Below are 16,361 nucleotides of genomic sequence, written 5' to 3' on the forward strand. Positions count from 1 at the left end.
ATTTCTTCAAAATGGTTTCATGCCTACTAGTGTGACACACGGGAGATCCCATGCCCTGCAAGAGGAACACCCAGAAAAACAGGAAAAATAAACAAGTTGCTTTAATCCATTGACAAGTAGGTGCCCAGGAGGATGGGGGATACCGCTGCACAATGATCAAGAAAAAAAACGAAACATTTAGCGGGCATATTCAATTCTCGCCGTTTTCTGCAGCGTTAAAACTAATACCGTTATTACGGTAATAGTAAGCTGGATTTCAGCTCGCGGCTCAGGGAGCTGCGAGCTGAAGTCCAGCTAGAAAGCTACTGTAATAACGGAGCGTGAGGTTTTTGGCGTTTCCGCCAAGAACTGAATATGCCCCTTAGACACATAGTAATAAATACATGTATCTGACACAGCTTATTCATTAGTTAATTCTGTCTTAGAAAATGTTCAAATCTTTCACAAGAGAATAAAGAATGCATTAGTCTAGTTTTATTTAAATATATTTATTAAACTGTTTCAGATGGAAAAAAACAGTAAAACCTTTTGGGAAAGCAGTAAGGAGTAAGCCGGTATATTGTGTGATTTCGAGGCTCTTGTAGTAACAAGTTTCCAGTGTTTTCAGTTCTCCAAAACAGAAATATCTGGGTGAAGAGAATTCAAGCTTGTTTTCAATGAACATATTCTAACCACCGTAGAATAGTCAGCTGTGTATTAGATTAGAGTATGATTTGCAACAGTGATCATTGTTTTTATAGATGACAGTTCTATTATGTCGTCGGAGACCAATCCATCCGTTATATGCACACATGTGGCTACAAGTTGTGTTATTCCTTGTTTTCTAAGTGCTGCATCTCTTTGAAATGTTTTTTCTTTTCTAAATTGTCCTTGGCTTTTTTCCTTTTTTCTTGCTTTTTTCTTTCTGCTTCTTCTTTTTGCTTGAGGAGATCACTACTTTCTCCTTTATAAAAAACATCAATTTTTTCTTGAAGAATTCTTCTTGCTCTTGTCCTATTAATCTCCAGAGATCTGGTTTGGTGACACTAAAGGTAAAATATAGACATCATTTGCCTTAATGTCATCAGGCAACAGTGTTACCTCTATATCAGAGCTCTATTGAAAGTCATCTCATGGAAATGCACAGGAAAAGCAATGTTTGAAGGTGGAAGATCTATAATTAGCAAAGGACTACATATAAAAATGAACTCTGCTACACAGAGGGAAGCAGCTATTTTGTTATTTGAACCAATTATTCAAGAGAACGCACTCTATCCATTCACTATCCATACACAACCGCTTCGTAGGCACAAATCGAGTCATTTTGAGGGGAGAAAAATACTGTGTGCCCACAAGTAAAACAAGAAGATTCTACATTTGACTAACTAAATTGACTTCTCCACCCACCAGTTAATTTAAATAATCCCAATCCACAAAAACGCAAAGATTTATCCAACTTCTCAAATTGGCCAATTTCGCAAAAGTAGGCACGTGACATTACAAAAAGAGCATTTGCATTCTATACTAATTAGGGATATTCCAAACACTTTACTTACAAGGTGTTTACAGCACACAGAAACAAAAATAAGATGTTTGATGATGTCATTCTACCTTTCACTAGAATGATAAACAATTATCTAATTGGATGCAATGAGTTAAAATGTATTTGCTCTAAACAGCACTAGATACTTTAAAAGCCAATAAGTAATGAAATGTTAAATTGAAAAATGTTCCCACGGTAGAGTATGTATTACATTATCTGACAACTGTTGGAGTTATTTCTTTAACTGCACCTTATGAAATTTTCTGAAAAGGATATAACCATATATTTAAATTTTAAAGGGGTTGTAGGTTTTAGAAATTAAAACAAATACTAAGCAGAGCCCTGCAAGTTCAAACTGCTATAGGCCTATGGTGCTAATACACCAGCTTCATCCATACAGGATAATACTAACATCTGTTAGCTGTTGCTGCTGTGATATCATAGCAGTGATTGGGGCCAATTGTAGAACAAAGACACCTACTGTCAGTAAATGTAAGAACCAATTACATGTTGAGTAATTTAAATATAAGCCCCTGATTGGTTGATTGCCCCAACTGCTGCTTTTCCTTCCCTTTCTGTCTTCGGTGTGGGGTTGAGTGCACTTAGTTTTCTAGTGAGTTTTTTCCTATCCGTTTCTTTTGCTCTTCTCCCTCTTTACTTATGTGTTATTCTTTATATCCATATGGACCAAATTTTCATCTGAACTGCTCCAGTTAATGGGCCGATTTTGGGCAGCATGCCCACCCCAAATAAAGGCTCCATATAGCTATATTGAAGATAACTGGATGGACCGTAATACATGTCGTAACAAGGGTGAGGTGGTGGTGGGTTTCTATAAAGGGTAAATACGGTGTCCAAAAGTCAATCCCTTTAATTTTCACCTGACACCCACAATTGATGAAATGATGTGTTGTGCATTTTTCTTGAAAATTGATATATATATATATATATTTTATAGTTAGATTTTATGACAAAATTATCTCAAAACATATCTAATAGATTTGAATTATGCATTTACAGTAATCATTCCTGCATGTAAAAATAGCAGCAAGGCTGATCCTTACAATGATTCTTTGTAAAAGCTAAATAAAGTATGAGTAACAGTAATTATTACCTTTACTACAATACCAGAAGGAATATGCTTTAGCACTACACAGTTACTGGTTTTGTTAGTAGCTTGTCCTCCTGGGCCATGTCCTCTAACAAATTGTTCTTCCAATTCTTTCTCATCAATTGCTAATAAATCAAAGGAAGAATCCTTTGCTCCCGCAGTCTGGGACAGCACTCCGCCAGTCCATGGTTTCAGGAACTTAAGCTGCCTCCCAGTAATCCATGGTTTCCAGGACAACAGTTTAGACAAACAAAAGATGACTGGTGTAGTCATTGATTGTGGATGTCTGTACAATAAGGAAGGAACAAATAGTATTAAACATAATTATATTCCAAAACACAACACTTTGGAAACTAAGACTGTACAGTACACCCATTAATGTTCTAATGTACATTATTTATCACTGTGTAAAAATAAAAGTGTTATTGGTTCTGTTAGGCAAGTTCTTATTTGTATTAAAAACAGTCTCCTTTTCAGATATAAATCATAGTAATAGTAAGTGCCATATGTGCGCAATTAATACAATGAATAAAAGTACTCACAAAACACTGTCTCACACTCCCTATGTTTGTGTGATTCTTAATACTTCATCATCAGCTATTTATATAGCGCCACTAATTCTGCAGTGCTGTACAGAGGACTCAAGAACAAAGTGCTGTGAGGCAGAAGTACTAACCCACTAAGCCACCGTGCTGCCCAGAATTGTCTGTTTATTTATGATGATTAATTATTACTAGCTTGGTGGAATCCGTTATAGTGAAGATAGTGCCAATCTCCCATTGTCCCATAGATTGTAAGCTTGCGAGCAGGACCTTCTCACCTCTGTCTGTTTTACCCAGTTTGTTTATTAGTTTATTATGTTTGTCCCCAATTGTAAAGCGCTACGGAATATGTTGGCGCTATATAAATAAATGATGATGATGATGAAGTGTTTGAACCGTATATGTATAAGGGTTTATTTGGTCTAAGTGCCATATTTACACTGAATAACCTGCAAAACACTACAATGGTCATTGTCACAACAATATTACTAATTCGAATTTGTAGTGACCCCAATGACTGGGATCAACAGTTATCTATTATGCTTAATAGAGCGTCATCTGTGGCCTTATCTACTCCTGGAAGACAAAAGAAAAAACTAAGCAGTATTTTCTTTGTTCAAACTTATACCACTGCCTCACATTAGGGGCACTGGGTAGTTAAGGGACGTTAGAGCAATATATTCTTAGATCAAGATGGTACTCGAGATGTAACAAATCTCTCACTGGATGTTTATAAGAGAAACTGGCATATTCATGACTATTTGGTCTTGGCAGATCCAGTAAGTAAATATCATTTTCTGGTATGAGAGGTTGTTAGCGTTTCTTCTGTAATTATATATGTAGAGAAACATTTGCCAACCCATATACAGGTAAGAGATATATGATCAAAGGATTGCACAAATGAATTTTGTTTTTACCTACTAAAATGCCCATGTTCTAAAATGTATGTCATTAAAACCTGGCTATGTTTAAGACAAGGTTTCAGAAACATAACAGTACATTTTGCAGCGGTACCAAGATCACTACAGAGAATTTTCAAAAGAATCTATCATTAAAAGGATGATGTTCCTGTAGCCATTCATTTTGCAGAATGTAGACGTCATGAACTGAAGGACATGGTTATTAAGCAGGTAGCAAAAGCTCTTAAAGGTGGCGACGGTAATGATCTTCCGTTCATGAGAAGCTTTTTGGATTTATGAATTACAGACTGTACAACATCAGAGATTACATTCACCCAGATCACTTTCATGTTTTGTAGATGATTAAATACAGGAACCATCTCTTGAAGTTTTCTGTTTTGCTTTTCTTCCTCCTTACAGCATGCCAACACATTGTGATAATCTTCGTTCTAGGGGATCCTGTATTGTAGCATTTTATATTGATCATGAGATACAACATGAATACTCTTACGTTAATATCTTGATATAAAGTTTAGGACATATTGGCCCCCTTGTATGTATCAGTACTATTAGTGTTTTTGAATATTTAATTATTTGTTCATGTAACTTTTTTCCATACACCCATAAATCTAAGATTCTCCATTTGTGATTGGACTTTGTAGACCCCTCTCAGATCTGCACATTGCAGTCAACTGTTCTTTAGTTGTCATTAAGGTCTGTACATTTCGGCTGACTATTGTTATGTTGTTATAGGCTTAAGCTCCGGTGCACACCACAGAACGTTACTGCAGATGCGATTTCTGTAACGATTTTACAGATGAATGAAAGTCCCAATGAGCATGCAAATTTATGTGTACACACCTAGATGATTTACCTTCAGATCTGTGCTCTTCATCTGTCATTACCGTATGCTGAAAAGATTGTGACTCTGCACACTATAGAGATCTGCCTACACTGCTGGTTGTAATACACACTTCCACATTTGCCGGACATCGTTCCATCACTGATAGTGATCTTTATACAGTTTACAACATCAAATCTAACGATAAGATTAAACATGATCGTGGGAGAGTACACACTTATTTGATATAATTTACTGTATGATTGGCACAATGACTAGTTGAAAAACCTGTAGTGTGTGTGTACTAAGCTTTATTCTATACCGCCTCTTGTACTTCTATTCAAGTCAAGTGGACAAAATTTTTATTTTTAATTCTGTTTTGTAAAAGTCTACATAACTACAGCAGTTATTTCTGCCCTGGTCACATGATTAATATGTGCAGTTCACATTCAGGTCTGCAATTTGCAGCCAGTTTTAATAGCTTTTCATTACATGATTTCACTCCAGATCAGCACATTTCATTCATTGCTTACATTCTTAGTTTACTTTGATTTGTTGCTTTCTGTAAGGCTAGGTACACACATTTTCATCCAATAATCGGGCAAAGGAGCATTTTCATCCAAATATTGGGTAAATCAGCCGACATACGACCGTTCAGTTGGAAGTCGGGTTAATGTGTATAGTGACACGACGGTCAAAAGTTGTTCCAAAGTGTCGATTATCGGCTCATGTGGTTGGTCGTACTGTGTAATATTTTCCGACCGATCATGTAGTGTGTATGAACCCATGCTCACGATCTCCATAGAGTTTACAGAATCGCGTTCTTTTCAGCCGATGCTAGCAATAAATGTCCCGGTGAGTAAATGTAGAGAATGCAGTAGAACAGTGGTCAGGGAACAGGGGTAAATTACCCCAAATGGGGTAAAAATGAAATTCCTGGGGGTAATGCTGCCGATTCACATGCTGTCAGTTGGATTGTAGTCCCCTTTAAATGTAAAATTGCTGTTGTACCAGAAGAGCCTCAAGGGTTGGCAGAGGCACTTCTTGAGCTTCGATGCAATAATGAAGCATGTATTGCATTTGAAAACAAAGCAGATCTGTCATATTTTTGGGTGTCAACAGCTGCAAAGGCATTCAAAATTGCCCATGAGGAGGCAGTCAAAAAGTTGCTGCCTTTTGCAACAACCTACGTTTGCGAACAAGGATTTTCCACTCTAAAGAAACAAACAAAGCAGAGAAATCAATTGGACGCTGAAGACTGTATCCAAATTGCTCTGACATCAAAATGCCCCAATATTGATGCTCTCGTATCAAAAATGAAGCAACATCATTTCTCCAAAACCTGAAGTTTTGAAGTTGAAGCTTTCAAAGAAATTTTGAATAGATTCAATAAAATTTTGAATTCCAATAATTAATAATATATGATTTCCTTCCTTTCAAATCAAGGGGGTAACGTTGGCGTATCTAAATATATTTGGGGGTAAAAGGTAAAAAAGTTCCCTGACCCCTGCAGTAGAAGGAACAATTAATTTGTTCGTTCTGAGACAGAATGTTTTGTTTCAGAATCACAGAAGCTAACGAAATTCGTTAGGACATGTGGATAGCTATAACAAGGCAGTTTTAATCAGTGTGACAATAATGAATGAATGAATATTGTGCTGTCATTCTCTGAAGACTAGAGGACCAAATGAAGGACCAGATGAAGAGCCAGATCTGAAGGTAAATCGTGTCAGTGTGTATGCATGAATTGTCGGACTCTCAGTCGTAGGTAGAATCGTTTCATATAACACGTCAGTTGGAAAATTCTTCAGTGTGTACCTAGCCTAAGTCTCTATCCATTTAAATAATCAATGCTTTGTTTACCTCTGGACAACCAGTGTTTGTGATAATCATATCAGTCACATTCATTTTATGTCAACAATTTACTGATTGGCCTAGTCACATTCATTTTAAGATTTGTATCTAAAGACTTGTGGGTAAATATATTAAAGTGTGGTTTTCATGCATTTGATGTACAGATTGTAAGCTGCATGATTCAGAGTGCATACACACTGCAGAACTGGAACAATATAGCATCAAACAATGATCTGTGCTTTGGAATGATAATCGTTAATCATGATTCCACGGTACACACTATTGTGATGTCGAGCTAATCGGTCATTTATTGGCCCGATAATCTGCTGAAAACACTGTAGTGTGTACCCAGCTTTACTAGAGGCCAAACTGCACAAGAAAACACATTAATGAAAACTGCAATCACGATTTTTAGTAAACAAAAACAAAAAAAGGATGCGCTCTGAAAGACAAAATAGCTCAAGCCGTATGCTGTCAAAATAGCTCAAACCGCAGCTGTCTTGCCTGTCAGAACTGAAAAAAATATCCTCCTTTCCATTATATGAAAATATAGTACAAACACTAAAAGTGCCAACACGCACTGAGACCCCATGAGTTTTTGCATATTGGCACTTGTAGTACACTGCAAGTGTTGTCCCATTTAGGAACTAAATAATGCCCCTGTTTGGAAATAAATAAATAATGCCCAGTTAGGAAATAAATATTTAATGACCACATAATAATTATTTTTTGCCTCCATAAAGAAAAATGCTGTGCACATAGTTCTTACCCAACATCTTCATTCTGTCTTGGTCTGTCATAATCCAATGGGAAGGTGGAGAGTTCATATGGGAAAGATAAAACAAAAACAAGAAGAGCACCCGACGCAACATTAATGAAGCTCTGACGAGCCCAGCTAGTTAATAGCCGGACAGCCAATCAGGAGTGGTTTCCTTTACCGCTCAGCCAATCATTGATAACATAAAAGTATGTCCTGGAAAACAATATTATATATTGCTTTCACCAAACGCTTAACATGATCTAAATTAAATATTATCACACATACTGGAAAAGATGCTTCTAGTTCTTCCCCTTCAAATAAACCATAAAAAAAAACAGTTCGCCTTGCTGTTTCCCAGCTTATTCCCGTTTGAGGTGCTGTGGTCTGAGTAACTCTAGGATCTCTACCCAACTAGTAGAAATGTATATCGCCATGATCATGACACCCATGATATGAAATATTCTCCAATATTGGTACCGCCACTCAATGCTCTTTGAGTATAGACACATTAATTGTTTTAGTTTTTTTTTATCTCTGTAATAATTAAGCCTTGCTATATATTCATGTCCAAAAATCAGTGGAAAACACTACACTATTACGTTAGCCTAGTTACTAGAAGTGTACATATTACCTCTGCTTAGAAAATCTGATTACCTGTCATGTCTGTATCAACAGATTTAGGATAAATACAAAAACCCTAACTGGCTGTTACATGCAAAAAAACGATCCAAAAAGCTGAGAGAACACTTAGATCTCATGGAATTTTAAATGAACATGCATAGTCTTCTTCACATAGTGACAGCATTTAAATTCAATTTGCATAAACTGAACTCATTTTTAAACACTGGAACGGAGTGGCAAAAAGTAAAAACACTTAACTCTAGGTCTACCTGGACCTGTACAAACATAACAGGATATGATTTTAAAGAGTGTTCTAAATCACATACTGTAAGGGAATAAGGGGGGGTTGATAAGAAAACAAGCGACTGCAGAGGTCTGTATTAATCTTGTTTCAATACAACGTATTCTTATAACACAACAATCTACATACTCACATTTTGGTGTAGCTCACGACACAGGCGTAAAGCAAAAGCTTTGGCAGTGCCCCATCAACCAATCATTTACATCTCCATGACCGTTCTACAGGAAATAAACCAATCAACGAGCTCATTGTAAACATAGAGGTGTCGCCTGGCGGCCATGTTATTGGTGGTCAAACGTGTAATACATTTTCAATTCCACAGGATTTAATTTCAATCCTGTGGAACTGTTATGTATTTGTTATGTCGCCGCTGCTGGAGTCATTTTTGTGAGCTTACATTGCGTGTTTAGTCACCAATAACATGGCCGCCAGGCGACACATCTTAGTTTACAATGAGCTCGTTGGTTGGTTTATTTCCTGTAGGGCGGTCATGGAGATGTAAGTGATTGGTTGATGGGGCACTGCCAAAGCTTTTGCTTTACGCCAGTGTCGTGAGCTACACTAAAATGTGAGTATGTAGATTGTTGTGTTATAGGAATACGTTGTATTGAAACAAGATCAATACAGACCTCTGCAGCCGCTTGTTTTCTTATCAACCCCCCATTATTCCCTTACAGTATGTGATTTAGAACACTCTTTAAATTAAGAGACTACAGTGTTCCTGTCATGGCTGTACCGGTCCAGGTAGACCCAGAGTTCTGTTTGTTTACTTTTTGTGCATTCTGTTCCAGTGCTTGAAAATTCGTTTAGCTTATGCAAATTGGCTTTAAATGCTGTCATATTATTTGAAGAATACTATGCATGTTAATTTAACTCTTCGTGAGATCGCAGATTGAGTTGTCTCTCATCTTGGTGGCTCATGTTTTGCATGTAGCAGTAAAATCAGGTTAGGAAAAACATAAAATATATTTTTGTACTTTTCCTAAACCTACTGATACATACATGACAGAGGTAATATGTACACTTCTAGTAACTAGCCCACTAGGCTAACATAATAGTGTAGTGTTTTCCACTAAATTTTGGACATGAATATATAGCAAGACTTAATTATTACTGAGATAAATAAAAATAAACTAGAATAATTGATGTTTATAGTATTTCATATGATGGGTGCTCAGGGCACGTGGATACACATTTCTACTAGTTGGATAGAGATACTAGAGTTACTCAGGCCACAACACCTCAAACAGGAATATGCTGCGGAACAGCAAGGTGAACAAATACAGCATCTTTTCCAGTGTGTAAGACAATATTTAATTTAGATTATGTCAAGTGTTTGTTATAAGCCCGCTTTTCCCAAAGTGTGGGCCGCGGCGCTGTCACAGGGGTGCCGCGGCCAGGTAGCGAAAGAAAATAAAGAAAAAAAAATACCAATCTGGCGGCGCCCGGGACCCAGCATCCTCCCTCCTCGCTTCTCATTGAACGTCGGGCGTGACGTCATCACGCCCGACAGTCAGTGACAAGTGGCAGGAGAGAGGAGGAGGCTGGGTCTGGGCGCCTCTGGATTGGTAAGTATTTCTTTTTTGTTTTTTTCCCCCCTCTTCCTGGCCCCCGGGACACAGAGGGGGCAGACTGAGAGGTGGAGATGGAGGGCACAGAGTGAGAGGTGGAGATGGAGGGCACAGAGGTGGAGATGAATGGAGATGGAGGGCACAGAGTGAGATGAATGGAGATGAAGGGGGGCACAGTGTGAGTTAGCTGTAAATTATTCTTTGACAGAAATATAATTGAAAAAAATATTATTTTCCCTTGGATTTATGTGTATAATTTTTGCATTCAACTAAATAAGTATTTCTGTCCTGACCTAAATACTTATTACTTTTTTTTGACACAATTACTTATGAAACGGGACTGCTCAGTAATTATTTTGGAGGGGTGCCTTGAAAAAATTATGGAGACTCTAAGGGTGCCGTGAACTGCAAAAGTTTGGGAACCACTGGTATAAGCAATATATATAATGTGTTCCGGGAGATCTCTTATCTTATCTTTGATTGGCTGAGCAGTATAAGAAGCCGCTCCTGACTGGCTGGCCAGCTATTAACTAGCCTGGCTCACTGGTGCTTCATTAATTTTGCGTCAGGTGCTCTTCGTGTCTTGTTTTCTTTCACATATAGACTATCCATCTTCTCATTGGATTCCTTAAGATCAAGACAGAATGAAGATGTTAGGTAAGCATCGTGTGCGCAGCATTTTTTTTTTATGGTGGCAAAAAAATAGTTATTACTTATGCGGTCATTAAATATTTATTTCCTAAATGGGACAACCTTTGCAGGGCACACTTGTTGCACTACAAGTGCCAGCATGTACTGGCACCCATGTGCATGCTGGCTATTTTAGTTCTACGAGCACCAGCATGCAAGAACTCATGTGCTGCCAGTGCATGTTGGCACATTTAGTGCTACAAGAACTTGTGTTATTTTCACATAATTTTGGGAGGGGACATTTTTTTCTTCATTTTAGTGTTGACAGACAAGATTCCTGAAACAGCATGCAGTTTGAGCTATTTTCTCTGTTAGAGCTACATCTTTTCTTTTAAATAAAAATCAGTATTGCAGTTTCAGATCGGGCAATTTTCATTCATGTGCACTTTGACCTCTAATAAATTTTGCAGTTTACAAATTGTACATCAAAGTGCATGAAAACCTGCGGTTTGAGAAAACCGCATTTTAATAAATGTACCCACCAGTCTTTAGATAAAAATCTTAAAATCAATATGATGAGAGCAATCAGTAAATTGTTGACAGAGAACGAATGAGACTGCTATTAGCATGATTATCAGAAAAGACGATTAGTTACACACAGTTTAAAACAAATGTATATTGAACAATGTTCAGCAGGTATATACAGGGAGCTGCAATCCTCCGCACATAAACCAAACATCCCAAGAAACCTGAAATGTCTTTACTATGCAAAGGGCTCAGTTTTGCCCCTATTTTAACCGCAAATGTATTTGAGTTATTTGTTGAGCTTAATAGATTTACACTCTCTTTGGGGGGAATTCAATTGGCAACGTTACTGCCAAAACTAACGTAGCCGGCGCACTATTACTGATACTACGGTAATATTGCTCATTATTACCGTTAATACAGTAATTTCAACGCTGTTTTTGTTTTTCATCTCGGGTACAGTCAATAATAAATTTAATGATAGGTTAAATCAGTTTAAATGTAAATTTTAATTCTTTCCTACTCATGTCAAGAGCCCTAGCATAGACTGATTCTACAAAATAACTTTGGACAATTTTAAAAAGCTATGATCTAAACCCCCAATTTATCTAAAGATACTTCTGTCATCATCAAATCAGCTGATAACGGCTGTGGTGTGGTTTTACAGAACTGTCCAGATTGTAAATGCGAGGCATATAGACAACTCACTGATACAAATGGAGGTTCCTTTAAACTCATTTTCTAGTCACTCCCATTTATTATCAAGTCGATATTATGCAGCTAATGATCACCATATTTGGTAAGATAAATTTATGCTGACTATTTGTTCATATATTGCCTTCTAACAATGAACTAATGTTTTATATCATTACACGGATCTGGACATTCAAGTTTGTAAGAACATTTGCAAGTATATGAAATAATAAAAAATTTAATCCGCAGTATATGTTATTGCTTTCCATATTTTAGCTTTTCATTATATACAAACCTTCCTTGTGCATTTTGTGGTACTTGTAGCAACTTTAATCCTTGCAATTAAATCAATATTTTTCAGATCATATTCGGTTTTTAAATAAGTTTGAGATCTGTTGCTTTCAATATGTTTATAGCATATTTTATGCTGAATATATCACATTTCTAGAGAGTTATAGGGGTGGACTGCATTAAAATGATTAATATTTGTAGTGGTAATTTTGTGAGATACTTTATTCATGGTTTTTTTATAGTGCATTTTTGGTTCGCTGTATTGCTTTTTTTTCTTAATATGATTATCACAAACACTAGTTGTCCAAAGGTAAACAAAGCTTCATTATCTAAATGGACAAAGAGGTGGGCCTTTTTCAAATGACTAGCAGTGTTGTTGAAACCTCTTTTTTGTGAATCACATTAATACAAATTTAAAGGAGGAGGGGCATCGCCAGCCCGGCTACTAAATGTTTGAATTGTCCAAGTGATGGTATGAGAGAGAATTGCAATTCTATATTGACTTCACTGTGAAAGAAAAAATGGTGATGCTTTGTTTAAAATAATTTGCTGGGAAATAGAAGCATGTCTTCAGCTAATCTTTTTTTTTTTTTTCTTTTTCTTTAAATGCAATCTAATTTTATCTGTGTAGAGCAATCAATATGTCTGGCAAATATAGTAGTCTTGCACTTTGCCAATTTGTAGAACCACAGACCAATAGATCCCAATTATTGTTTTTTACTGTCATATATGAATTATATGCAAAGTATTCAATTATTTAAGAATGCATATATGAAAGGGGGTGGGGAGAAACTGTTTTGTTTGTGTGTATGTGGTTTGGATGAATGCCTTCCTGTTTATCGCACTGGCCACCTTGGGACTAGCTGTTCCCAGAAGCAGATGTTGGCGTAGTATTGCCATTGGTGTGCTTCAGGAACAGAGCGTAAAATAATCCAACATAAGAAAAATAGAATGTTTTATTTGCCAAATATAAGATCATTTTATTTTCCTGATGTAAAATCCAAATGCAGGCTTTTAGCTAGATTGTAGAATTGCCTCCTTTTTTTTTTTTTTTTTTTTTTGTTACTGACATTAAAAAAATTGGAAATATGAGCTGTTTTAATAAGCTCATTCATTTTCTGCTTTTCTTGTACTTCTGTAGCAAATTGCAGAAAACCGCCAAATGCCTAAAATGACAGATGGCAAATAATTATTGCTTTCTCTACATGTGAAGTGAACATATTATGGAGTTGAATTAAAGTGGAACTAAAACCCAAATTTTACTAGAATAGATCATAATTTACTAAGATAATTCTATATGAGTATTTTCCAGTGAAAGTTCCTCCCCACATTCAGTGTCCTTGAAACCTATTTACATTTTAACCTACATAACCATTTTCTTTGCTCTCCACATATAGAGAATAATACATTTTTAAAAGTAATAATGGCTGCTCTCAGTCAGCAAAAGCTGAGGTTTTAGTATTGATGTCAATTATTACTTTCACATATTTTAATAGATGCCCTTTACATGGAAATATATTTCATACAAGTTAACCCGTGCATGATACTCATGCATTCTAGTCAAATCAAGCTACTTAAGGTCTTAAAAAGGTTCTTGTCATGCATTTGGGCCTAGCCCAGGGCTCCACAGGGGAAGAGCGTTACTTCCCGACGCAAGTGCCCTTTTTAATGTGTGTTCATGAGGTAAAATTACCTCACGAAAATGAGTTTGACACCTCAACTCGTAAATTTAGCCTTTACTACCCCTCCCATGGGGGAAGGGGGGATCATGGAAGTTAACTGACTTCACTATTCTAATTTTTTGTCAAATAATGTCAATATACCAAATTTCAGTTCAATTGGATGAGCCCTTTCTGAGAAAATAGTTTTTTCCACACACACACACACACTAACACATGCCGCTAGGCTTTTACTTTTATATATTAGATAATGCTAAGAATTTAGTAGGTCAGTGTATAATTCTGCCCAGCAGGTGGCGCTGCAGCTTGTTTTTTGTTTTTTTTTCACACACAGACTAACACACGCCGCTAGGCTTTTATATTATAGATATTGGCATTAGTTCTATTTGTGTTTTTTGTTTTTTTAATTCTATTTTTTTTTTTATATACAAAGAACGTAACAATAAAAACAATACATGTGAGACATTTCATCAACCTTGCTTTTAATATTTTCTTTCGTTTGTTAGTCCTTTTATCGTCGTCAACTGTTACATATACCATATTATTGTGTTAATGATGATATTAAGATTGAGAGTAAGACTTGTATTATTTAAAAACAAAAACAAAACTGTTAACACAAATAAAATAAAAAAGAAGATATAAAGAACTTGAACCCAGAAATCTTATTCAAGATTAAGCACGTGAATAAGGATAAACTTATCCTCAAATGCAAGTAGTAGTATATAAATTGTATATAGCAAGAAAAAGATGAATTATGAAAATTTTTTCACTTTCAGTTAAAGCAACACTCACAGTAATTTCTTTTATTTTTTATAATTTTTTATTTTCAATTGTCAGTTAGGAAAATACAAGCAGCAAAACGATAATGCTGTATAACATATACAAAGAAATCACAACAGTTATTGTGTTATATCGCATACTGGGGTAACATTAAACAAAATTGACCAGTTTTTATCGTTTTAAAGAGTAGTAAAAAGAGGGTGCAGGAACAAAAGGGATTGTGGGGGTGGGGGGAGGGGGGACCAACTCACAGTAATTTTGATTCACTGTTAGTGTGATTAAGATATTGCGCGGGATGGAGAGAAAGAGGAGAAGGAAGTTAAGAAGGGTAGCCATAAATGTGAAATAAGTCAGTTTTTTACATGCTTAGGAGAGGCACGGGGAAGTCCAGTGTTTTATTATAAATTAGTAACAATTACTGTTAATAAATTGTGAGATAGTAAATCCGATTTCCAATGTCTGAAATTAACCAGTAGAAATACTTCTGAATCTTAAGTAATTCAATTTTAAAGCTACTATTAATAAAATAACTAACCATATTCCAAAATCTGTTTGTTTGTTTTTTTGTTTTTTTTTATATAGCTCCAGAAATTATGGTTGATGTTTGTATTTTGGACACATCCCTGTTTCCTCCTCAATCATACGCTCAACCACACGCTTACTCTGAGACTAAGCTCTATTAACTACTTTTGTGTGAACCTCCTTTAATCTGGTGAAGCTGAGAGATTTCAAAGTGACTGCAAAATGTTTTATTAAATGTTCAGGTTTGCTTAAACTAGAGATGTTTCTTTGCTATGATTCCTGTGTTTATGTCCAGAGTAAATTCTGGTCTGTATTATTGATATCCACCTATAGGTATCTTATCCTACGTGTGTTTGTCTTAACAAAATTTATTAGGGACTCCAGGGTATCTGGAGCCTGTAAGGTTGTATTCTTCTTTATTAAGGAGGAAACCTAATTCTGTAATTGTAAATTCATGTAAAATATCCATCCTTTCTCTCAGCTGATGGAATCTATACTTGGTTCCCCCTGGAACTAATATGTATTGTGGCAAGAGCCCGCTACTGCAGAAGCACACGCGAACAACTTCTTCCTTTTTATGTAGTTTTATTGTCAGGATGGTAAATGTTTTGACACCGTACAGATTTCACAGCATTTCTTGGAGACCCTAAACGCTAGCTAGACATAGCTCAGCTCTCTCAAGACCAGCCAGCATCCCCAGCGTTGGTCTCAGTGAACAAATGACACAAACAAGCTTTTATACATGATACTCCTCCCCCAGCCTTAGCTTGATGGACAGGTGACACACCCACCTTCTCTTTAAGAGAAAACGCCCATCACTGGCTCTGCTTGAACTAACAGACACACCTTGTCTGTTTGCTGAGAGGAAGCAGCTTTCAAATCATGTAAGTTAACCAACTTTAAACTACACATAAGTCTTTACTTGGTTTAACCTGAATCTATGTGCATAACTGCGCCAATGTCTTACTCTGCTTGTATGTTTTCTTTGCATCTTGTCAGATAAATGCCTCCCTTTTTTACATATCCCTCCCCCTAGTGTCTCCAAGTAGGGGGACGCGGACTTCGCGAGGAGCGCATTTTTTCGTGACAATGCATCTGCATTCTTGTGCAGAATCCCAGGTCTATGTTCTACTGAGAACTTGAATGGTTGCAGTGCCAAGAACCAGCGGGTTACCTTGGCATTTACCTCCTGGTTGCTCTGCATCCATCTCAATGGTGC

General features: G+C 36.5%; 2 protein-coding genes across 7 annotated transcripts in view; one reads left to right on the plus strand and one right to left on the minus strand.

The window, feature by feature from the left end:
* Nucleotides 1-467: 467 nt before the first annotated feature.
* On the minus strand, nt 468-8,701 carry MTRFR (mitochondrial translation release factor in rescue). Of its 2 annotated transcripts, none has more exons than XM_075177476.1 (3): nt 8,585-8,701; nt 2,637-2,919; nt 468-1,025 (listed from the first exon to the last, which is right to left on the minus strand). In XM_075177476.1, the coding sequence occupies exons 2-3, from the start codon at nt 2,904-2,906 to the stop codon at nt 810-812; spliced, it is 486 nt and encodes a 161-aa protein (XP_075033577.1). In that variant the 5' UTR covers nt 2,907-2,919; nt 8,585-8,701; the 3' UTR covers nt 468-809. The 2 variants fall into 2 exon arrangements, with proteins under 2 accessions (XP_075033577.1, XP_075033585.1); XM_075177484.1 differs by lacking the exon at nt 8,585-8,701 and adding an exon at nt 7,539-8,543.
* Nucleotides 8,702-8,936: 235 nt separating this feature from the next.
* MPHOSPH9 (M-phase phosphoprotein 9) overlaps nt 8,937-16,361 on the plus strand; it is a 63,176-nt gene continuing 55,751 nt past the window's right edge. For 3 of the 5 annotated variants that reach the window (XM_075177497.1, XM_075177533.1, XM_075177525.1), the window contains exon 1: nt 9,039-9,195. The gene's annotated coding sequence lies outside the window, so the exon portion shown is untranslated. The other 2 variants (XM_075177506.1, XM_075177515.1) reach the window with 2 other exon arrangements.

The sequence above is a fragment of the Mixophyes fleayi genome, chromosome 1 (genome assembly GCF_038048845.1).
Source record: "Mixophyes fleayi isolate aMixFle1 chromosome 1, aMixFle1.hap1, whole genome shotgun sequence".
In the NCBI taxonomy this organism is placed as follows: Eukaryota; Metazoa; Chordata; class Amphibia; order Anura; family Limnodynastidae; genus Mixophyes; species Mixophyes fleayi.